This window comes from Macrotis lagotis, chromosome 1 (assembly GCF_037893015.1).
Source record: "Macrotis lagotis isolate mMagLag1 chromosome 1, bilby.v1.9.chrom.fasta, whole genome shotgun sequence".
In the NCBI taxonomy this organism is placed as follows: domain Eukaryota; kingdom Metazoa; phylum Chordata; class Mammalia; order Peramelemorphia; family Peramelidae; genus Macrotis; species Macrotis lagotis.
Genome location: NC_133658.1, coordinates 916661863 through 916686893, shown reverse-complemented (window position 1 = coordinate 916686893; position 25031 = coordinate 916661863). Strand labels below are relative to the sequence as shown.

Sequence of the window (25031 nt, the reverse complement as noted above, 5' to 3'; positions counted from 1 at the left end):
GAAGAACCAGCATAATTAGAAGACGGTGTTGGGAACTACTCAATCAGCAGGGGCTGCAGTTGCTTCCAGAGCTCTCAGCCCACAGAGAGTAAGGGGCCTGGAACAATTGGTCAAAAGGAGATGCCATGGTCTCATTCCTAGCAGCAAGGCAGGACTCCCTTGCTTTCACCATACAGTCCCAGTTTAAGGAATTTCACTAGGTCACTAGGCCATAGAGGAGAAGAGACCTGCCTCACAGTCTCAGGACAGAACAGAGTGCTTCTGATCTTTCACAGAGCAGAACACAGGCCAGGAGAATAGTAAACACACCTCTCCTTAGAGCATAGCACCTTGGAAGAACTGAAAACTTACAGGTATCCAGAATTATCTCTGAAAACAGCTGAACACTGAAGCTTGGACTACTGCACCCTCCACCCAGGAAGCAGAGCCCTACTTTAACAAAGTTTAAAAGACAAGTAATAAGTTGTGAAAATAAGCATACCAAAATACAATTCTGGACATAGAAAATTCCAGGGATTTTGGTGGAATAGGTCCATGGGAATTGGTGATTTGTCACTGTTCAGGAACCACCTGGATCAGAAGCCTCAGGTTTGGGGAAATCTAATAGCTGAGAAGAAAAGAATGGCAAATAGGAATGAGTGGGATAAGGTCTGAGATTTCTTCAGTAGAATATTATAGATAAGAAATAGTTGAATTATGCATTGTATTTCTTCTGCCTCTCCTCCCCTGACAAGCAACTTAATGTTACCTTGACCAAAATGTAAAGAATAAACTGACCCTGTCTTATCTGGATTGAAGTCCAGATGTTTCTACATTCCTCATCCTGGATGGGGAGAACCTGTCTCTGTGTGAATTATATGCTTTTTCTTTAGATTAATTTACGCATCTAGATTGCAAAGACCCCATTCCTCACCACTGAGGATGGGTCAGTGGTGGGGGATCCCATTAAGATAAATAGACTTTGGATCCTTTGTTTCGGGGCCTCATTTTCCTTGTTTTAAGGTAGTGTGGCCCGATTCTCAAGAATTGAATAAAACTTTTCTTTTTGTACTTTAAGAAATCTCCAATTTTTATTTAAGTGGGTAAATTCATCCTGCTCAGGAATTAAAAAAGGAGAGAGCAAGAAAGAGAAAGGAAAGGAATAAAGAGCAGAAGTGACACAGAGAAAGATGGAGAAAGAAATAGGAGGAAGGAGGAAAAGAGAGGGAAGTAGGGAGGAAAAGAATGGGAAAGAAGAGAGACAGTTTGTGGAGATGCAAGCTAATGGCAGAAAAAGGGAGACTTCCTAACCATTGAAAGCAACATGGGTGTGAGGAATGTAGGGCATCATAGGTCTTCACAGGGTGGAGGGTCCCTAAGAAATCCATTACAAAGGAGGAATGGCTCCAGGCAATCACAAAACTGGGAGAGTTCTAATCCCATTCCAAAAATGACAAACCTAAGATTAGAAGAAATTAGTCCTTAAACTATAAAGAGTGACCTAGAGATCTTGACCTAATGCAACTGAGTTTGCACAATTAGGTACTTGAATATTATCCCATACACCCCGTGATGATTGAGGTTCATCAACATAACATGCACTGTATGATGGAGGGAGAAATCATATTAGGGACATGTTATGGGATGGGTGGACCTCTTAGACTGGAACACAAACTCTGAGAGCCTATGAAAATCCAAATAGGAGGGGAAAGAGTTTCTAAAGGCTATATAATACCTAATGTAATAACACCACCTCGTGACTCATGCTAGGTAAGGCACCAATATCCTGCAGGATTCGTAAAGTGTTCAATTTTCTTTCACTCTAGCAGATTTCTTTCATTTATAGATAACAATGAGAAAGAAATGAAAGGGAGGGAAGAATGGAGAGAGAGGAATAGAGGGAAAGATGTAAGTGGAGAGGGATAAAAAAGGGGAGGGAGCAGATGAGGAACAGAGAGGAAGTGGAAGGTTCTGGAGGGAGAGCAATAAAGAGAGACTTAGGGAATGAAGTGGGAAGAGAAAGAGGAATGGGGGAAGGAAGGATTACAATCTATGAAGAATCAAGCCAATGATAGAGAAGGGAGGCTCCCTGACCTCCTCCCAAATCATAAGAAAAGAGAGAGGGGGGGAAGGAAGAAGAAAAGAGAAAAAGACTGAAGGAGGGAGAGGGAGAAAAATGAAGGAAGGTAAGGAGGAAGAGAGAGGAAGGGAGAGAACAAGGAAGAAAAGAAGGGAGGGAAGGAGGAAATATAACAACTGTGACAGAGTGTTTGGGGTCAGAACAACCAGGCCACAAAACCAAAGAGATGATGTTTCAAAATCTATGAGATTTAATTCAAAGAAATCCTTAGGGAAAAGATCATCTCTTGAAACACTTTTCCCAAGAAAAGAAAAACCAGATCAAGGAATTGAGGATGTAACTGAAAAAAGCTGAAAACTCAAAAACTGACCCCAAAACCCCCTCAATTAAATTCCATCTTGTACTTGTAAAAATCTACCCATCTCCATAGCACTTCCTCTATCATGCCGCTCTGCTGGGGACCCTCTCCCAGCCAAAATCTCGGGGGAGTGTTTCTACTCTTACCTTCCCCACTGATGCTCACACCTGATTCTAGACCCAAGGACCTGACCACCCCCTCTATGGGGCAATCAACAGGAAACCACAGTGAGCAAGGAGCTGGAAAGCCTCCTCAGAGAGACAACCTGAGAGACTCAGAGCCCAGCAGACCCTGGTCACATCTTCAGTCTCAGTCTGCTTGATCATGCCTTGGTCTACCCTCTCACTCTGGACAGGGACCATTTTGACCCCCATCCTCTCTACCCTGCTAAGTCTTGGTGAGTCCTGGGGAGCAACTCCCCCAAAATCTAGCATCAGATACATACCTAGTTTTACAAGAAAAATAATTTTGGACCAGAAAGGAGCACCCAATCTGAGGTCACCCAGGAATGGGGATGGGAGGGGGAAGAACCTGGATCTCTTAGAGGGTCTGCTGGTGTCCAGTCCCTTTCACTCACGCTCTCCTCCCCACCCCCACCAAGGCCAGACTCTGTCTTCTTCCTCTGGGGGTGTTTGGTGGGTAGAATGTGGGGCGCTGGGAGTAAACAGGGTCCTCTCTGACAGGGCCGTGTCTCGACCAGAGGATGTGGACACAGGCAGGTGAGTCCCCCCACCACACACACACACACACTCACACCCCTGCTCAGAGCAGAGAACAGTGGAAAGGGTGGGGGAAGGTCAGAGAAAGGGACTTCCCAAACTTTTTAAGAACCATGAGAGGGAGGGAAGAATGGAGAGAGAGGCAGGGAAGGTAAGAGGTAGATGGAGAATTGGTCTGAAATGAGGCGATCCATCATGGAGGGAGGGGAGGAAACAGAAAAGGAGCATGGAAAAAGAAACTTAGAGCTCTCATTCCTTTCCAGACACAATGCAAAAATTCTTCCTCAGGGCAAACTCTGGCTCTTTGGTGCCTGCGGGGAGAAATGTGACCCTCAGATGTCAGGGGGCACTCGGGGTTGATGTGTACCTTCTGAAGAAGCAAGAGTTTGGAAGTATAGTGATGAAGGAGAAAAAATCAGGCCTCAAGGCTGAGTTTCTCATCCCTTCTGTGACAGCGAATAATTCAGGGACCTACTCCTGCTACTTTGAATTCTCCACTGGCTGGACAGCAGAGAGTGCCCCCCTGGAGCTGGTGGTGTCAGGTGAAGACCCACCCCCACCCCAGGCCCCCCAGCAGGGCCGCCTCAGGGTCCCAGCAGTTCTGAGCTGCTCCCCAGTCCAGTCTGTCCCAGCCTCCCTCTGGCTCTGCCTGTCACGAACTCTCCCCTGACTCTGCCTTTGCTCTCCCTCTATGGCTGGAGTTGAGGGAGTGGAATCAGCATTTATGTAGCTCCAACTGTGTACCAGGCACTTTACATTGTTATCTTACTTCTTCCTAACCACAAATCTGCCAGGTTGTTTTTATTGTGATTCCCATTTTTCGGTTGAGGAAACTGAGACAAAGAGAAAATGACTTGCCCAGTAAGTATCACAGGTCTGAGAAGTGACTGAGGCTGGATTTGAACCCAGGGCTTCCTGATTCCAGGCCTAGGGCTCTGGCCTCTGCACCACCAGCTGCCTCAGTCAGATTTCATCTTGGGGCCAGAGAGGAGGCAGGAGGCTCAGCTGGGTCTGAGAGGACCAGACAGTAACTCTGTGAAGGAGGGGGCAAAGGATGGGGGTTGGACAAAGGGATGGCAAAAGGATGATTGTTTTCGTCTCTCAAAACACTTTTCCCAAGAAAAGTAAAACCAGATCAAGGAATTGAGGATGTAACTGAAAAAAGCTGAAAACTCAAAAACTGACCCCAAAACCCCCTCAATTAAATTCCATCTTGTACTTGTAAAAATCTACCCATCTCCATAGCACTTCCTCTATCATGCCTCTAATCATTTGGGATTAAATAACTACCCCCAAAGTGTATAGATGATTCCTAAATATGCTTCCCCCCCATTGAGATTCTATGACAAAGCACCAGGGACTTGAGATTCCAACCCTGAACCAAGAGGAAGCCTCCCTGTCCATCAGTCATTCCCCATGTAGTCTCTCTCTCTCTCTCTCTCTCTCTCTCTTCCCCCCTCCTCCCTCTCCTCCTCCTCCTTCTTGTCCCCTTTCTCTTCCTTTCCTTCCTCCTCCTCTAGTTCCTCTCCCTTTCCTCTCCCTCTTTTTTCTCTCTGTATTTCTGTCTCCCCTCTAACCTCCCTCCCACCATCTCTTCTCTCTTTGTCCCTTCCCCCTTCTTTCTCTGTCTCCAGTTCTCTGTCTTGCTTGATTCTCCCACTCATCCACCCACTTTTCATTTTTCCTTTAGTTGTCCAACTTCTTTCCTCCCCCCATCCCAGAAGCCTGTAGTATTTCCACTTTTCTGGAAATGAGCTGATTTCCAATCATAGACAGGGGTCTAGGCAGACCAAGGGCAGTGCTACCACCAGCCAGATCAGTCCCCATACCCTGAAAGAGGTGAGGGTGACCCCCCCTCCCTGTCAGCCTTGCCCAACTCCCAGGTGGCCCCAGGACAGAATGTGATCCTCCAGTGCCAGTCAGAGGGATGGTATGACAGTGCTGCTCTGCACAAGGATGGAGAACACGTTGCCTATGGCAGGGCCCAGGCCCATGGCGGGCAGTCTCAGACCAACTTCTCCATCCTGCCTGCGACCCCCACCCATGGAGGAACTTATCAGTGCTACACCTTTCATAGTGACTTCCCTCAGAAGTGGTCAGCCCCCAGTGACCCTCTGGTGCTCAGGGTCACAGGTAAGGAACCCCCATCCCTCCTAAGCTTTCTCTGGCCATGGGGCCCCATACTGCCTGCTCAGGGTCCGGCTCCAGGGGACCTTTGGATCCATGAAGGATAGGGGAAGAGGAGGCTCAGAGAGTGGAGTCTGCTCAATGGATCATGCTCAGAGAATGCAGAAAGTGAGGCCCCTCCTTCTGGGCCCCACTAGATGCCCTCTACATCTGCCTACTGTTCAGTTATGTTGGCCACACAGACAGACAATATGAATGTGGGACAATAAGTTCCCAGGAAAGGGGGTTGAGGGGCTCATGGGGGCATCAAGAGAAGAACAGGGCTGAGGTATAGCTGGGGCTGGAGGAAGGAGGGAAAGTTTAAAGACCACCCAGCCCCTCACCCTTCTCCTTTCCTTGTTGAGGCATCTCTAAGGATCCTCACCTCCCCCAACCTGGGCTCTGTCTCCTCCCCTCACACAGAGGGCTTCCTAGTCCTAATTCTTTACCCACTTCCTCCATCTCCCATCTCCAGGCATTTGTACCACCTGTGTTTCACACCTCTAATGCCTTAATTTCTTGGTTCCCTTCAAAGCTCTGATCAATGTCCCCTTTTGGAAAGACATTGTCCTTTCCTTGGAGCTCTCCTGCCCCTCCTATTAGGACCTGGCTTCAGAGATTTTCTGCAGTCTGCTCTATGGGTACCTTGTACCTAACTGGTCATGCTCCAATTAGAATGTGCAGAGGGCAGAGGCTGTTATTTAGTATAACCAGTCAATGCACATTGATGCCAATATTAACAGTAACCAGCAGATGTAAATTATAAGCTCACTGGATCCTCACAACAACCTTGGGAGGCAGGTATTGTTATTAGTCCCATTTTTCCTAATGAGGAAACTGAGGCAGAGAGAGTAGAGGGACATGTTCCGGGTCACCCATAGAGCAAATATTTGAGGTGGGACCTGAACTCAGCTCTTCCTCACCACAAGCTCCATACTCTCTTCACTCCACCAAAGTGCTGCCAAAATAGCAGAAGATGAAGAGTGAGGAGGAGGAGGAGAGGAAGAAAAGGGACTTGGGGCTGACTCAGAGCCCTGGAGAGGAAGCACTGAGGGGGAGGAGGAGGATGAGGAAGGCTACCTTCTCTTCCCAATCCCCCCACCCCAGGCCTTTCTCCCAAACCCAGTCTCCCAACCAGGGAGTGGCCAGAACCTCCCAGTCCAGGACCAGAGTCAGACTGGACTAGGGGCTGAGGAACCCGGGAGTGGGAGTACAGGAATCTCCCTGAGATTGGGAAGATCTTGTCCCTCTCCCAGTCACAATCTTGCACCCCCCCCCCCAGATTCTGCTTCCCAGGATTACACCGTGAGCAACCTCATCTGCTTCAGCCTGGCCGGACTGGTTCTCATCATCCTGCTTGTCCTGCTAGCAGAAGCCTGGCAGAGCCGGAGGGAACCCTGAAGAGGAGCTACAGCATCCCCTGAATATGGGATGACAGAACTGGAGTTCACTGAATGCACCCCAAAGACTCATTAAGTTGAGTTTTGCCCAGTGCTAGACTTAATGAAGGGCCCTGCCTTCCCTGCAACCTAACCCTAGTCCAAGCTGATAATGACCAGCCTTTCTACCGGGTCTCTCCCTCTTCCCCACACTCATATACTCACACTCACACTCACAATCTCCTCCCTACTTCAGTCCCTTCCCCATCTCCCAGGAAGGTTGATCAGTAATAACATTTGTTTATAATGAAAGAGGAAAAAAATATTCCCCCAAATACTAAAGTATCTCAGAAGTCAGAGGAACCTCTAGTTTTGTTACTTCCTCCTTCAGTAGTCATTAGTGTGAATGTATAAATGTGGACGTATGTATTGCAAGTGTCTGTGCTCATGTGAGCGAAAGTATGGGCATGTACATCCGTGTTTTATGTGTGTGTGTTCGTGTCACTATATGTGTAGTTGTCTGTGGTTCTGTTTGTGTGTGTGAGCGTATGTAAGTAGAAAAGATGGCAGAAGCAATCCCCCTAGGTTTATTTTTACCTTTTCCTATCTAAATTTTTTAGAATCACCCCATTACACAAAACTCAATCCCATCCTTTCTTTCAAACTACCTTAATAATGTCAACACTTTTAAGAATATTGATTATATGTATATATATATATATATGAAGTTTGACCTTATGAAGTATTTTTAAAATACTCTTAATTGTATCCCTTATATTTCTTTTTAAATGTAATTTTACTTTTTCAATTAAATGTAAAAACAATTTTAAATGTGCTTGTTGGAAAAATTTTAAGATACAGATTTGTCTCCTGCCTTCTATCCCTTTTGCCCTCCAAAAGAATGCAAGCAATCTGATACAGATTATACTTGTGCAATAATGTAAAAAATATTTCCACATTGGTCATGTTACTAAAGAAGAAAACAAATGGAAAACACACACACACACACACACACACACACACACACACACACGCAAAAGAGTGAAAGTAGTATGTTTCCATCTGCATTCAGACTCAGTTTTTTCTCTCAGCATTTTCCAACCTGAATCTTTTGAAACTCTCTTGGATCTCAAGAGCTATGTCAATCATAGTTGGTCATTAACCAATGTTGCTCCTACTGTGCACAATGTTCTCCTGGTTATGCTCACTTCACTCAACATCAGTTTTACTCTCTCCCTTTATCTTACTATTGCTTAACTTACCCACACTTCTAAGAATATTCACCTTTTCCTATTCCCTTGCCCTCTGCAAGTTAAAAAGACTTTATACATGTGCCTCTCTCTGTGTATATATGTATATTATATATTATATATATTATATATTATAATTTTTATATAATTAATGGATAATATGGATAATAATAATAATAATATATAATTAAGTTAATCCCTCTTTGTCCCAGGCCTGATGAAGATTCTAGCACTACTAATCCTCTCTCGACTTTCTCCTACTCCCACTGTAACAATTTTTCAAATCATGCCTCATTTACATGAGATAACATTTTCATCTTACCTTTCCTTGCCAATTTTAATGTTTAGATTCATTCCAGCATGCTCATCACAACCCTAAACCTTGGATCTTTGCGTGTTCTCCCAAATTACCCATCATGATAACATTCTTAAAAGTTACAGATATTTTCCTATGTAGGAAATAATAAACCTTTTTTACTTGATCTTTGATGTTCCCCTTCTTTTGTGTCTCCTGAATCTAATGGATCAGTTTTTTTTCATTCAGGTATGGTCTTTTCCTCAAAAATATCTGAAAGTTCTCTACTACTTTTCCACTTAAGATTATTCTCAGCTGTTTTAGGTAAGTTATTATTCACTGCCAATCCAGCTCCTTCCTCTTCTGAATTCACTGGTCCATACTCTTTGTTCTTTTAATGTAGACATTTATAAATCTTGTATTATCATGATTATAACTCCTCATTATTAAATTTTTTGTTTTTCTATTTGCTTATAGAATACTTTCTCCTCGACCTAGGAACCTCAAAAGTAGTCATGATGTGTCTGAGTTTTCATCTTGAAATATCTTTCAGGTGGTAATCAGAGGATTTTTTCAATGTCTATTTTGCCCTCTAGTTCTAAAACTTCAAGCAGTTTTCTTTTTTTTTTTTAGGTTTTTTTTGCAAGGTAAATGGGGTTAAGTGACTTGCCCAAGACCACACAGCTAGGTAATTATTAAGTGTCTGAGGCTGGATTTGAACTCAGGTACTCCTGATTCCAGGGCCAGTGCTCTATCCACTGTGCAACCTAGCTGCCCCAGCAATTTTCTTTAATAAGTTCTTGAAGTAAAGTAAATAGACTGTAAAATCGTAACTTTCAGGTAGTCCAGTAAATCTTATTTTGTCTCTTCTTGATCTGATTTTCAGGACTTTGTTTTACTAATCTGATGTTTCACATTCTTTTTCAATTTGTTCATTCTTGTGATTTTGTTTTATTATTTCTTGGTGAGTCATGAAGTCACTAGCCTCCTCTTACCCCATTCTATTTTATAAGGAACTATTTTCTTCTATAAATTTTTAGTTCTCTTTTTTTCTACTGAGTTGACATTCTTTTTATATTTTGCTTGATTTTCTTGTATAACTCTCAATTGTATTCTAATTTTCCTCAGCTTCTCTTATTTAATTTCAAACTCTCTTTTTGAGCAAGAGACTATTTTATATTTTCTTTGAAGCAAAAGTAACTATTTTTAACTTCATTATCTTCTCAATTTGAATCTAGATCTTCATCATAATAGTAAAGATCCATGGCTTTTCTTAAAAGGAACTGTGTGAATTTGGATATTTATGAATTCAATATGACATTCACTCAAAGTCGTTCTTAAAACAATATTATTGTTGCTATATAAAATGTTCTCTTGTTTCTACTCATTTTGCTCTTCATTGTTTCCTGCAAGTCTTTTCATGTTTTTCTAAGATCATTCAGTTCATCATTTCATAAAACACAGTAGTATTCCATCACAATTATATGACACAATTTGTGCTGCCATTCCCCAATTGATTCACACCTCTGCAATCTGAACTTCTTTGCCATAAAGAAAGCTGTTTTTGGTTCTTTTCCTTTTTTCCTTCATCATTTTTGAAAACTGACCTAGCATTGGTATTGCTGGGACAAAAGATATCAGCAGTTTCAGAACTATTTGATCATAATTCCAGATTGGTCTCCAAACTACTTATATCTGTTCACTATTCTACCAATAATGCATTAAAATCCCCATTTTCTATATCCTGTCCAACATTTGCCACTTTCCTCATCAATCATTTGAAGAAAGGGGCAAAATGAAATACCAACATTGTTTTAATTTGCAGTTATCTAATCAATAATAATTTAGAAGCATTTTTTCATGTAACTATAAATTATTTTGGTTTCTTCACTGGTAAATATCCCATTCATATATTTGATTATCATTCAATAGGGAAATGACTCACATTATCATAGTTCTTAGTTTATTTGAAATATGAGACTTGTATCTAAAAAACTGTCTATATAAAATTTTCCCCAATTTTCTGCTTTCCTTCTGATTTTGATTACATTTGTTTCATTTACATAAAACATTTTTAGTTTAATGTAATCAAAATTATTCATTTTACATCTAACTTTGCAATCTTCTGTCCATTCATTATTTTTTCACCTATCTATAAGTCTGACAAATAATATTTTTCTTGTTCTCATATATTCTTCTAATTTTTCTTTATACCTGGATCATGTCTGTTTCAATTTTAATTTGGTAAAAGGCATAAGATAGTGTTCTATATCAATATTCTGCCATACTACTTTCCAGTTTACCAAACAATTTGACTAATGAATTTTTGTCTCAAAATCTTAAATCTTTAAACTTTGTCAAATAGAAATTCATCCTATTCATATTCAAAGTTATGAATACTATGTAGGAATTTCCTTCCATCTTATTTATATTCACTGTTTTTCTTCCCAGTCCCTCTTTTTAGCCTACCCAATATTCTTCTATTTTCCTATTTTTGTTGATTTGCTTACATATGAATTCCTCCCTTATCTTCCCCCCACCCAGACCTTCCTAAATCATAATCCATATACCCCAATAAAAGTCCCATCATCAGGACTTAATAATGTTGAACTGATTGCATTTCTGCATGGAAGATGATACTGATAACTCATATGAACCTTCTTATTAATTAGGTCAGATAGAAGGAGCATATATAGACAAGACAAGGAGGGGGTTGAATTTGAAAGTATTAAAAAAGATGGAGTTAATGGTCAATAAAGGAATGTACTGGGAGATAAGGAAAGAAGAGCAAGAATGGGATAGTCTAATTCACATGAAAGAGTCGAGGAAAACCTTTTATAATGGAGTAGAAGAGGGGGATGGTAAGAGAGTGAGTGAGCCTTTACTCTCATCAAAAGTGGCTCAGAGGGGCAGCTAGGTGGTGCAGTGGATAGAGCACCAACCCTGGAGTCAGGAGTACCTGAGTTCAAATCCAGCCTCAGACACTTAATAATTACCTGTGTGGCCTTGGGCAAGCCACTTAACCCCATTTGCCTCTCAAAAACCTAAAAAAAAAATGAGAAAAGTGGCTCAGAAAGGAAATAACATGCATATTCAATTGGCTATAGAGATCTCCTTTACCTAGAGGAAAACAAGAGAAGAAAGGGATGGGAGAAAGGGACAGGGTGAGGGGATGGGGGTGTAGGTGATAGAAGAGAGGCAAGATCATGGGGGAGGGTAGTCAGATATAAAACACTTCTGAGGAGGGACAGGTTAAAAGGCAAGAGAGAATATAATAAGTGAGGATGGGTAGAAATAAGATGGAGGGAAATATGGCTAGCAATAGGAACTATGGGAAAAATATTGAAATAATTTCTCTGATGGACTTATGATAGATAAAGAATGCTATCCATTCCCCCCCAAAAAAAGTCCCTCATCCACCCTATCCCCCAGTTTTCAAGATTCTACAAGTTCAGAGGACTTCAAACTCTTCTAGATGTATGCTGTTTCCTCTGCAGCATATTACATCTTCCTTTCATGTCCCATTTTAATAATTCCTTCCTTTTACCTTTTCTGCTCAATAATTTTAGAATCACCCCATTATATACAGTTCAGCCCTAATTTTTTTACTTCTGACATTCATAGCAATGTTAACAGTTTTAATAATACTGATAATATTTTCTTATATATAATAAGAAAATAAGTTGATCTAAATATGTGCCTTATAGCTAAACTTTAATATAGTCCTTATATTCTGTTTCTAATAGCATTTATTTTTTTAATTGCATGTAAAGACAATCTTCAACATTTTTTTATTTTTTATTTTTTTTAGGGTTTTTTTTTTTTTGCAAGGCAATGGGGTTAAGTGGCTTGCCCAAGGCCACACAGTTAGGTAATTATTAAGTGTCTGAGGCTGGATTTGAACTCAGGTACTCCTGACTCCAGGGCGGGTGTTCTATCCACTGCACCACCTAGCCACCCCCAACATTAATTTTTTTGAGAGATTTTGAGTTCCAAACTTTTTTCCCACTTTCCTTGCCTTGCCCTTTCCCATCTGACAAAGGTTATACTTAAGTAATAATGTAAAATTTATTTCCCTATTAGTTGTGTTGTGAAAGAAGGAAAAAAGCAAAAGAAAAAAAATCACAAAACCCCAAAAGAGTGAAAATAATATGCTTTAATCTGCATTCTGAACCTATCAATTCTTTCTCTTGATATGGTAGCATTGTCCATTATGAATCCTTTGGAATTGTCTTGGATCATTCTATTGCTGAGAATAGTTAATTCATTCAAAGTAGATCATCACATGGCATTATTGCTACTGTGTACAAGGTTATTCTGGTTCTGCTCACTTCACTCAACTTCACTTCATGTTAAGTCTTTCCAGATTTTTCTGAACTAAATATTTCTTTATATCAAAATAGTTCCATTACATTCATGCACCAGAATTTGTTCAGTCCTTACTCACTTGATGGGCATTCCCTCAATTTCCAATTCTTTGTCACCACAAAAAGAACTGCCATGGACATATTTGTAAAAATATGTACTTTCACCATTTGTATGATTGATGTGGGATACAGATTTAAGGATGATTTGACTCAACAAAACGATATGAAGTTTGAATTCCCTTTGGTCATAGTCCCAATTTGCTCTCAAAATAGTTGGATCCCTTTAGAACTCCACAAACAAAGCATTGGGCCCTAATTTTTTCACTTCATCTTCAACTGTTCTCATTTTACTTTTCTGTCATATTAGCCAATCTGATAGGTGTGAGGTGGTACTCCAGAGTTGCTTTGATATGTATTTATCACATCAAGGGTAAAATAGAACATTTTTACATGACTAAAAAAAAGTTTTGATTCCTTCATTTGAAAATTATCTGTTTATACCCTTTAACCATTTATTATTGAGGGAATGATTTGTGTTTTTATAAATTTGACTCAGTTTTCTTTTATTTGGGAAATGAGATTTTTATCCCAGATATTTACTATAAAACTTGTTTTGCAGCATTCTGATTTCCCGCTCTGCTTGGTTGCATTGGTTTTGTTTCTGCAAAAACTTTTTAGTTTGTTATTTTATCTATTTTGCATTTTGTCCATCCAGTTTAATAATATTGTTCATTTTACCTTTGTAATGCTTTGTATCTCTTGTTTGGCCATAAATTGTTCCCTTTTCCATAGATCTGACAGGCAAAGTATTTCATGCTCTCCTGTTTTGCTTATGATGTCACCTCTTACACTTAAATCAGGTTCCAATTCTGACCTATTTTGATATATGGTGTGAAATGGAGGCCTATGCCTATTTTCTGCCATAAGATCTTACAGTTTTCCCAGCGATTTTTGTCAAATGGTGCGTTCTTATCCCAGAAACTAGAATCTTTGGGTTTATGAAGCAATAGATTGCTTTAGTCACATACTACCATATCTTATATACCTAAGCTACTTCAATTATCCAGCATTCTATTTCTTAGCTGATGCCAAAGAGTTCTGATGATTATGGCTTTATAATAAAGTTTAGAACTGGTTCTGCTAAACTACCTTCCTTTGTAACTTTTTAATTTGTTTCTTTGAGATTCTTGACATTTTGTTCATCCAGATTAATTTTGCAATTATTTTTTTCTAGTTCTATAAAACTGTTATTTCATATGGCACTAAATAAATTAATTAATTTAGGTACAATTGTCATTTTTATTAATTAACCTGGACCACCCTTGAGTAGGTGATATTTTTCCAGTTGTTTGGATCTGACTTTATTTGCATAAAAATGTTTTGTTATTATATTGATTCAATAATTTTATATTGTCTGCAGTTATTTTAAATGGATTTTCGCTTTCTGACTGTTGCCACTGGACTTTGTAGAATAAATACATGGAAATCCTGATGATTTCTATAAGTTTACTTTCTATCCTACAACTTTGTTTATGTTGCTATTTATTTTAAATAGTGCTTTAGTTTATTCTCTAAATAAATACACCATTCTATCATCTACAAAGAGTGATCAATTTGTTTCCTCATTGCCTATTATAATTCCTTTAATTTCTTATTCTTTTCTCATTGCAAAAACTACATTTCTTATATGATATTGAATAAGAGGGAGGCTAGGTAGCACAGTGGATAGAGCACTGGCCCTGGAGTCAGGAGGACCTGAGTTCAAATGAGGCCTCAGACACTTCATAATTACTTAGCTGTGTGGCCTTGGGCAAGTCAATTAACCCCATTGCCTTGCAAAAACTTAAAAAAAAAAAGAGTGGTGATCAGCAGTGTACTTTTTTCTTTCTGATATCATTGAGAATGCTTCTAACTTATCCCCATTACATAAAATTCATGCTAAAAGTATTAAAAATATACTTCTTATCTTTTTAAGGAAAGTTCCACTTACTTCTAGTCTCTTTCCTTATACTTCTTCTGGATTGTTTATATTGAATTTTCCATTGAGCTCTGGGCTTTTTGTGATGAAAACCTGAAAGTCTTTCAGTTCATCAAATATCTATTTCTTTTCACTTCAGGATGATACATAACTTTGCTTGGAAAGTTATTTTGAAAGTTCTTTTGCTCTTTGAAATATAATAGTCTAGGGGCGGCTAGGTGGTGCAGTGGATAAAGCACCAGCCCTTGAGTCAGGAGTACCTGGGTTCAAATCCGGTCTCAGACACTTAATAATGACCTAGCTGTGTGGCCTTGGGCAAGACACTTAACCCCATTTGCCTTGGAACTCCCCCCCCCCCAAATAGAAAGAAATATAATAGTCTAAGACCTTTTAGTGAAGCTGCTGGGTCTTGGGAAATCCTTGGGAAAGAATGGGAAATGGAAAGAGTGGGAAAGAAGAGAAACAGTTTGTGGAGATTCACATTAATGGCAGAAAAGGGGGACTTCCCAACCACTTAAAGAAATATGAGAAAGAATGAGGGAAGGAAGAATGAAGAGAAAGGCAAGAGATTGTGAGGTAGATAGAGAGAGATGGAAAAAGAGGGAAGGGAAGAGGAACAGAAAGGAAGAGGGAAGGTCCCAGAGAGAGAGGGGAAGGGAGGGAGGGGAATAAAGGGAGACATAAGGAGGGAAGTGGGGAAGACAAAAAGGAAGGGTGGAGGGTAGGAATATAATCTGTGGAGAATCAAGCTAATGGCAGAGAAGAGAGGCTCCCTAACCTCCTTCAAAGAGAGGGAGAAAAGAGGAGGGAGAGAAGAAGAAATGGAAAAAGAACAAAGGAAGAAGAGGGAGAGGAAAAAAGATGTAGGAAAGTAAGGAGGAAGAGACAGTGGAAATGCAAGAACAAGGAAGAAGAGAAGGGAGGGAAGGAGGAAATAAAACAGCTGTGACACAGGGTTTAGAGGTAAAACAACCAGGCTACCAAACCAATGAGATGAAGTTTTAAAATTGATGAGATGCAATTCAACAAAATATCATGTCTTTTACCAAGAGAAGAAAAAAACAGATCAAGGAACTGGGCTTGCAACTGAAAACTGAAAAAAGCTGAAAACTCCAAAAATGAGCCCCAAACCCCTCAATTAAATGCCATTATAAAACTTGTAAAAATATGCCCATCTTTATAGCAGCACTTCTTCTATCATGCCCCTCTACTGGAAACCTTCTTTTCCCCCAGGGTCCCTGCTAACCCCACTTTTTCAGTACTTTTTAGATAACAAAATGTTGCTGGGCCTAGAGTCTAGGATCAATTCCTACCTCAGGTACTTGCTAGCCATGTGACCCTTGGCAAGTCACATCTTCTGCCTCAGTTTGTTCATTTGGAAAATAACGCCTGCCTTTCCTCACCACAGTTGTCAGACTTCAACGTGTTCCTCTTTAGAAAGACCTTGACAAACCTTAAACCACCCTAGAGATGCTAGCTCTTATTTCTCTGAGCCCATTGTGCCTAGCTGGGGAGGTCAGAGAAGCCTTAGCCTTATCTGGGGGGTCTCTTTCAGGCAAAATTGGGCGGGGAGTGAGGCTTACCAGCAAAAACAGTGGCTTGTTTCCACTCTTATCATCCCTCATGATGCTCACACCTGATTCTAGACCCAAGCACCCAACCACCCCCTCTATGGGGCAATCAACAGGAAACCACAGTGAGCAAGGAGCTGGAAAGCCTCCTCAGAGAGACAACCTGAGAGACTCAGAGCCCAGCAGACCCTGGTCACATCTTCAGCCTCAGTCTGCTTGATCATGCCTTGGTCTACCCTCTCACTCTGGACAGGGACCATTTTGACCCCCATCCTCTCTACCCTGCTAAGTCTTGGTGAGTCCTGGGGAGCAACTCCCCCAAAATCTAGCATCAGATACATACCTAGTTTTACAAGAAAAATAGTTTTGGACCAGAGAGGAGCACCCAGTCTGAGGTCACCCAGGAATGGGGATGGGAGGGGGAAGAACCTGGATCTCTTAGAGGGTCTGCTGGTGTCCAGTCCCTTTCACTCGTGCTCTCCTCCCCACCCCCACCCCCACCAAGGCCAGACTCTGTCTTCTTCCTCTGGGGGTGTTTGGTGGGTAGAATGTGGGGCGCTGGGAGTAAACAGGGTCCTCTCTGACAGGGCCGTGTCTCGACCAGAGGATGTGGACACAGGCAGGTGAGTCCCCCCCCACACACATACACACACTCACTCCCCTGCTCAGAGCAGAGAACAGTGGAAAGGGTGGGGGAAGGTCAGAGAAAGGGACTTCCCAACCTTTTTAAGAACCATGAGAGGGAGGGAAGAATGGAGAGAGAGGCAGGGAAGGTAAGAGGTAGATGGAGAATTGGTCTGAAATGAGGCGATCCATCATGGAGGGAGGGGAGGAAACAGAAAAGGAGCATGGAAAAAGAAACTTAGAGCTCTCATTCCTTTCCAGACACAATGCAAAAATTCTTCCTCAGGGCAGACTCTGGCCCTTTGGTGCCCGCGGGGAGAAATGTGACCCTCAGATGTCAGGGGGCACTCGGGGTTGATGTGTACCTTCTGAAGAAGCAAGAGTTTGGAAGTATAGTGATGAAGGAGAAAAAATCAGGCCTCAAGGCTGAGTTTCTCATCCCTTCTGTGACAGCGAATGATTCAGGGACCTACTCCTGCTACTTTGAATTCTCCACTGGCTGGACAGCAGAGAGTGCCCCCCTGGAGCTGGTGGTGTCAGGTGAAGACCCACCCCCACCCCAGGCCCCCCAGCAGGGCCGCCTCAGGGTCCCAGCAGTTCTGAGCTGCTCCCCAGTCCAGTCTGTCCCAGCCTCCCTCTGGCTCTGCCTCTGCTTTCCCTCTGGAGCTGGAAGTGGGTGGTGAGGGGAAGCAGCATTTATGTAACGCCTCCTGTGTACCAAACACTCTACACGTTTTATCTCATTTAATCTTCGGCACAATCTGACAGGTAGATTTTAGTGTGATCTCCATTTTTCAGTTAAGCAAACTGACACAAACAGAGGGAAAGTAATTTTCCCAGAACCCCAGAGCTGAGAAGTGTCTAAGTCTGAATTTGAACTCAGGCCTTCCTGACTCCAGGACAGGGCTCTGGCCTCTGCACCGCAGCTGTTTCAGTCAGATTCATCCTGGGGCCGGAGAGGAGGCAGGAGGCTCAGCTGGGTCTGAGGAGACCAGATAGAGCTGGCGACTCGGGGTGGGGGGGGAGGATGGGTGCGGTGCAGTATCTTCCCCTCCCACAATGAGAGCAAGGCTCCACTTGGGGGATTCAATCACTCCCCCAAAGTGCATAGATGAGTTTTACATAGGCCCCTCCTACCACCTTGGAGAGAGATTCTCTGACAAAAGACCAGGGATTTGGGATTCCAGTCTAGCACCAAGAGGAAGCCTCCCTGTCCATCAATCCCTTTACCACGTGGTCTCTGCCTTTCTGACTGTCTCTGGTCTCTTTCTCCTCCTCTAGCTTCTCCTCTCCCTCCTTTTTTCTTATCTCTGTATCTCTGTCTCCCTCTAACCTCCCTCCATCTCTTCTCTCCGTGTCTCCCCCCTTCTCTCTCTGTCCTCAATTCTCCATCTCTTTTCATTCTCACTTTCCATTTCCCCCCACTTGTCCAATTTCTTTCCTGACCCCACCCCAGAAGCCTGTGATATTTCCGCTCTTCTGGAAATGAGCTGAATTTCCAGTCATAGACAGGGGTCTCCACAGGCCAAGGGCAGTCCTGCCACCAGCCAGATCAGTCCCCATACCCTGAAAGAGGTGAGGGTGACCACCCTAACTCCAGGCTCTCCTCCTCCCCCAGGTCTCTATGACCCCCCCTCCCTGTCAGCCTTGCCCAGCTCCCAGGTGGCCCCAGGACAGAATGTGATCCTCCAGTGCCAGTCAAAGGGATGGTATGACAGTGCTGCTCTGCACAAGGATGGAGAACACGTTGCCTACGGCAGGGCCCAGGCCCATGGCGGGGGGTCTCAGACCAACTTCTCCATCCTGCCTGTGACCCCCACCCATGGAGGAACTTATCAGTGCTACACCTTTCAAAGTGACTTCCCTCAGAAGTGGTCAGCCCCCAGTGATCCCCTGGTGCTCAGGGTCACAGGTAAGGAGCCCCCATCCCTCTCAACTCCCAGGTTCCCTCACTGACCCTGGGGCCCCACATTGGCTGCTCAGGGCCCTGCCCCAGGAGACCCCAGGGACCAGGAGGGCTAAAAGGGTGGGGTGCAGAGGAAGAGGAGGCTTAGAGGGAGGGGATGGAGAGACTGGGTAGTGGCTCATGGTCAGAGAATGCAGACAGTGAGGACTTTCCTCCCTGGTCCCTCTAGATGCCCTCACCATCTACCCACTACCCAGTGATGTTGGTCTCACATCCTGAAAATATGTCTCCTAGATCCCAGGAAATGGGATTAAAGAAGGTAGAGCAGGCCTGAGGTGTAGACAGGGGGAGGATAAATACCACCCAGCCCCTCCCCCTTTCCCCTTCCTATTCCTGATGCCTCAGAGGACCCTCACCTGCCCCATAGCCCTGGAAACCCTCAAGCTGTGACACCCACCCCACCCAGTAACCAGTGACCCTAAGTGCAGGGTGGGAGTCTCCTCTCCCCCATTACTCTTTACCTCCTGTCTAGGCCGGGGCTGAGTCCCTCCCCCTTTTTCAGAGCCAAGCAAGGCGGGAAGAGAGGTGGAGGGAAGGGGCATGGGAACCTCCAGTGGGGGGGAGAAGGAAGAACAAGACTGGTCAGGATGGGGGTGGGGAGGTAGGGAGCAGAGATGGGTAGGGCAACCTCTCTCTCCTTTCTCTCCCTTTCCTCAGCAGCCCCCATGGTCTCCCCCTCACCCATAGAGTCACACCTGGAACTGTGGGGGGTGGGGACTCAGGTCTCATCCTTGGCTTCCTCCGTGATGAGAGAGGGGAGTCTCAGGTGCCCCCACCGCAGTTCCTCTAAGCTGGAAGGACTCCCTCCCCCTCCTCTGCCCAATCTGGCCACTCACTGATACCCCAGAACCTCAGGACCCTGGGGACAGCCAGGACTAGGGCCTGATGAACCTTCCCACCCCAGCTGCTCCCTTCTTCTCCCTGTGTCCATCCCCTACTCCAATAGTTTTGGCAGGGGCTAGGAGAGGGGTCCCCAAGAATCAAGGAAGTATCAAGTCCCACAAATAGACAATCAGGAGAGGTCACTGAGTACATGCGCCCATTTAACAAAAGGAAAAGTGAGGTCCAGAGGAGGAAGGGGCTTGTCCAACAATTCCCACCCGGAAAGGTTGGGTAGAGCTGGGGCTCACATCTGGCGCTCCCTCAGGACCCTCCTAGATTCACTGGGATCTCCTCCCTAGCCCCTCATCCTACCCCTTCATCATCAGAAATCTTGTCTCCAAGGCCTGAATCTGGGAACACTCTGTTTGGTGAGTAATTGGAGGATTCCCAGCAGAGAGAGGGGAGAGGCAGGGGTTGCATTTCCACTCAGGGTCTTCCCACGCATCCAGGGTCCCCCATTTCCCACCCCCCCAAAACTCCTTTTTCCACTTCTTGGCCTTTGCCCAGGCTGTCCCCCATGGCTGGCATGCTCTCCTTTCTCACCTCCTCTTCCTAACAGATTCCTCCCAAGGTGAGCTTTGGAGCCTCCCCTTAAAGAAGCCTTTCCTGCTCAGCCCCCAGTTGTTACTGATCCCCCTCCTCAAAGGAGACCTCATTGATTTATCTGTGTACAAGAAGACAGAGCATTACAGGAGAATGTAAGGGTCTGGAGGATAGGAGCTGCTCATTGTGTCATACATCCTCTAGGTGAGACCCAGACCAGGGTCCAGACCAGGGTGAGGCCTGAATGACTGAATAAGACTGGAGGCTCCCTGAGGACAGGCTCTCACTCTTTCACCTTAGACTGCCCCCCCCCCCCCCAAGACCATTTTCCTGTTAGCTTCCCCTACCCTGGTCATCATTCTTGACTTCCCTAGGTCTCTCCAGCCTCCAAGATGTCATATTGATGGGTATCATAGCCTTCCTCATCCTGCTCTTTCTCTTCCTCCTTCTCTGCTTTCGATGCCGGCGACATCAAGTCAGACTCAGTGAGTTCTTTTTTAAAATTTTTGATTTATTTAAGACAATAGGGTTAAGTGACTTGCTCAAGGTCACACCGCTAGGCAATTATTAAGTGTCTGAGGTCATATTTGAACTCAGGTCCTCCTGATTCCAGGGCCAGTGCTCTATCCACTGCACCACCTAGCTGCCCCTGGACTTTGTGAGTTCTTGGGGCTAGGGCTCACCTGGGCTGAGGGTCAGATGGGGGATGAGCTGAGCCCCACTAAAACCTGACTCTCCCTTACAGGAACTGAGGGTGGAGCAGCAGAGGTCAAGAAGACCACCGGGAGGTAAGTCCACCCCTGATTTCCCCCAGCACACCTGCCCACCTTCCCAGACCACCCCCTCAACACTTTGTGTCTTCTTGTTCCCTAGCTCTGACTCAACTAGGACCTCCCTGGAGACCCTGTGTGAGTGTGAGGGGCAGGGGCAGCGGGGCCTGGGCTGGGCAGGGTCGGGGTCCTGGCCCCTCATGCCTTCTCCTCTTGCCTCCAGATGTGAATGTCAAAAAGGATGGACAGACAGAGAAAGCTAGACCAGAAGATCCAATTGTGAGCCCTCTCCCCAACCCCTCCTCCTTTCCCCAGTTCTCTCCTTCTGGAGGGAACAGAAAGGGGAGGCTCCCCAGGGTCACACAGCTGGGAGAGGGGTCAGGGTCCTTTGTCCCCTTCAATCCTGGCCCGTATCTCACTCTATCCCTTCATCTCCTCCTGCCAGGCTCCCCCAAGGGAAGATTTTCAAGACGTGTCCTATGCTCAGCTGAACCTCAAGAGCCTCAAGGTTGAGGGTGAGGACTTTCCCTGCTCTGAACTAAGGGAGTCCAGTGACTATGCTGCCCTGAAGTGACGTCCACCAGAGCCCAGGGGACCCCAGGAGGAAGAGACCCTCCCATTCAGCCTCTGTTTTCTGAGGTCAGCCTCATCAGCCAGACACCCCAAGTTCAGATCTCTGCTCCTCATCCTAAGGGGAGAGACAGAAAGGACTAAAAACTGTTGAAAACAAGGATCCTCCCTCCTAACTTCAGTCAAAGCAAGGACTTTGTTCCTAGGTGAATGTGCCCTCTACAATGCCAGACCATCAGCCTGGGGGCAGATCAGTCATTGGGCACTAATTAGGAGTCATCTGGAACCTCAGATCTGTTGCAAGCTCCCCTAAGGGCAGAACTATTTTGGGTGCCCCTGCTCAACTTCTCATCACAAGGCAGAGGGACATCCAAGTGGAGCATTCCACAAATTTATCCAAAATGAAGCTCTCTATGCCCACCCGCCTCTTTCCAAAAGGAAACCAGTCCCACCACCATCATTGGACCAATTCCCTTTATCCCAAGACATTGGAATGAGTAAGATATGATAACAAACTATAGGCAGGCCCAGGCTGCTCCTTGATATGAGAACTATGGGTCAGTCATCCTAGTGGCCAGGCCTGACTGAGTTCTCAGGGAACCTGTCCTTGTGGGGGTCAGAATGACCCCTATTGCTCCTAGGCCTTCCCTTTTGAGAGGTGCTCCCTGCAGTCAATAAAGGCCCCTGGACAAAGGGAAGACTTCTTCCCCCCACACATCTTCTTCAACTTCTTCCACCACTCCTTATCCTCCTCTCAGCTCCCAGGGGCCAGCTTAGAACCAGAGAAGCCCAGGAACACCCCAGAGAAGCAGCAAGGAGAAATTATTGGGATTTTAACAAGCCTTCTCAAAGGCACCATGACACCCAAGTGACATTTGAGGAGAATTAAGAAAAAAGAGAAAAGCATAGGGGAGAGGAATAATGAGAGAAAGAGAGAGGAGAAAAAAGAGAAAGAAGGCTGGGGGAGAAGAAAAGAGAAGTAGAAAAGGAGGGGGAGAAGAGAGGAAAGGAAAAAGAGAGTGAAGAATGTAGAAGGGGAAAAAAGAGAAGGGGAGGAGAAAATGAGAGGAAAAGAGAGAAGGAAAGGGGGAAGAGGAAGGAAATGGAGAGGAGGGGGAAAAGAGAACAAAAGACAAGAAGAGAGTAGATGAAGTTAAATTTAAGGCCATTCCCATCAATTGGGACAATGGATGAACAGATATATAAGGATGTCCAAAATGGAATCTTATTCTACCATAGAAAATGATGAAAAATATGATTTCAGAAGATTCTGGGTAGCATAAACTAACACAAAGCAAAGTGAGAGATCAAAGAGAAAAATTTATGTCAACAGTATTTTTAAGAAAAATAATGATGACTAAGTGACACAGTGGATAGAGCACCGACCCTGGAGTCAGGAGTACCTGAGTTCAAATCCGGCCTCAGACACTTAAGAATTACCTAGCTGTGTGGCCTTGGGCAAGCCACTTAACCCCATTGCCTTGCAAAAAAAAAACCTAAAAGAAAAATAATGATGAAAGACCATAGATTTCTGACCAGTGCAAAGACCAAACCTGAAAGAAGTGGGGTTTTTTTACTATGTTAATAACCAATTATTAAATTGGGATCCAAGCTTTTTCTTTTTTTATTTCCTCATTCAGAGCCGAGACCCTACAAGTCAACCATCTCTGAAGGCCTTGGGGAACATGCTCTTTAATCTTGGGGTAAATCTCACCCAACTAGGGATCTCACTTCTGTTTAGAGTATAAACAGAAAGTAATCTATGTGGATTCTAGACCTGAAGCATTAAATTTAAGTCCTTACTACCTCATGTTAGAGTTTAGAGTAACCCAATTCATGAAGGAGAGAATGAGGGGTCTCAAAAGAGATGTATTCCTTTGTTCAGATTGCTGGAGGCAAACTGAATTTCTTGATCAAGCTACATTTCCATCAGCAGAGTTGAGGGCATCTGGTCCACCTCTTCATTCAAAAGTCGATCCCCTTAATGGTTTTCCACCAATCAGAGCTTATTTTCATCTTTTACCTACTTTTTGAAGAGTATTTAGAGCATTTAGTGTCTCCATGTTTTTATCTTCTGTTGGCAAGAGAGAAAAATGACCAATTTATTATCAGCCAATCTAATTAATAAATCATCTATTAACTCTGTCTCTATGGTTTTATATTCATCTCACATGATTCCAGAAGGGGTCAGATAAAATCTATAACCCACTGCTGGTAGAGAGGTGGTAGACGCTGGATATAGAAAAGGACATACATAGTCATTCTGTACAAATAGTTACTCTGTGAATTGTTTTTGCTTAAATAGAAATATTTGTTTAAAAAAAGTTTTCTTTCTCTAGGTTTTCTATTTGAGAGAGAACCTTGAGAAGAGACGAAAAAGATTTGGGAAAAGGGGCCTATCTTTACAGCAATAGTGATGCCAAAAGGAGTCCACTGTTTAAATTGTATAGAAAAGGAGAGGAAGGAGATCAGAATGAAAACAATGTGTTATGGCTTGCTTCCTTGGGGCCAGCAGCTGTGACCTCCCTCCCGGAGGGGAGCTGAGAATAAGGAGTCAAGCCACCGCTGCCTTATGCCACCAGCTCAATTTTATTACTGCTTAGCTAGGTCTTCCAGGGTAGAACAAAGAATAATGAGGGAATTGGGGTGAAAGTGGTGTGTACGTGCAGCATCTTGCATTACAAGATAGCGGGGTACGTTAGGGAGGAGGTGATAAGACACAGCTGTGTCTAGTGCCCTTGGTCTGTGGGGCGGAATGTCCAGCTCCCAAGAACTCCGGCACACCTTATCTCTCAGGGTGGCGTGCCAGCTCCTGAGACTGTCCAGGTGGTGGCCCATTAGAATAGCCTGTGTTCCCACAACAATGTATGGAATTTTTTCTATATTTTTTAATTGTGCAATGAAATGGAAATTCACGGCTTTTTTAGAGAAATCAGGTTTTTTTTGGTTTGCCTGTGAAGTATGCAAATACTCCCCCCCCCCTTGGGTTTAAGTTCAAAATAATAAATAAAATTAAGGTGTCAAAAACATATTAATATTTATTAACTAGTACTATATTTGGTAACTATGGCAACTGAGTTGTAGTAATGAAGCCAAAGCCCTTCATTTTGTATATATGTTTGTGTGTGTGTGTGTGTGTGTGTGTGTGTGTGTGTGTGTGTGTGTGTGTGTGTGCATCTCTAACCTTACTCTCTCATCTCTCATTAGAACTGGCAGGTTGGATATCTAGAGTGGGGATTATTGTCTCTGGTTCTATGGATGACCCTAAGGGTAGTGTGTTTCCCCTTCAAAATCAGACAATAGAATGTTCTACCTTTTTAGGAGAGGAATTGTACTCCAATGAAGATGATGTAGGAAAATGTTGGGGTGATCTTGTCTCAGGTTTGAGAAGGTGTAAATGAATTCTCGGGAAGTACATTACATAGATCCAGCCCTTCAATGTTAATATTCATTCTCTCTCATTATTTGTTAACCAATCAGAGCTGAGTGCCACCCTCAGAAATATCTAGGGGCAGCTAGGTGGCACAATGGATA

The 25031-nt window shown here is 43.8% G+C and overlaps 1 protein-coding gene across 1 annotated transcript; it reads left to right on the top strand.

Moving 5' to 3' along the window:
• Positions 1–2696: 2696 nt before the first annotated feature.
• LOC141509105 (leukocyte immunoglobulin-like receptor subfamily A member 6) lies at positions 2697–23605 on the top strand. Its single transcript, XM_074218368.1, has 14 exons — positions 2697–2814; positions 3101–3136; positions 3400–3678; positions 5003–5269; positions 6585–6696; positions 16277–16437; positions 16730–16765; positions 17028–17306; positions 18385–18678; positions 20532–20642; positions 20903–20945; positions 21031–21065; positions 21151–21206; positions 21373–23605. Exons 1-14 carry the CDS (start codon positions 2742–2744, stop codon positions 21499–21501), a joined length of 1911 nt encoding a protein of 636 aa, XP_074074469.1. The 5' UTR covers positions 2697–2741; the 3' UTR covers positions 21502–23605.
• Positions 23606–25031: the final 1426 nt, after the last annotated feature.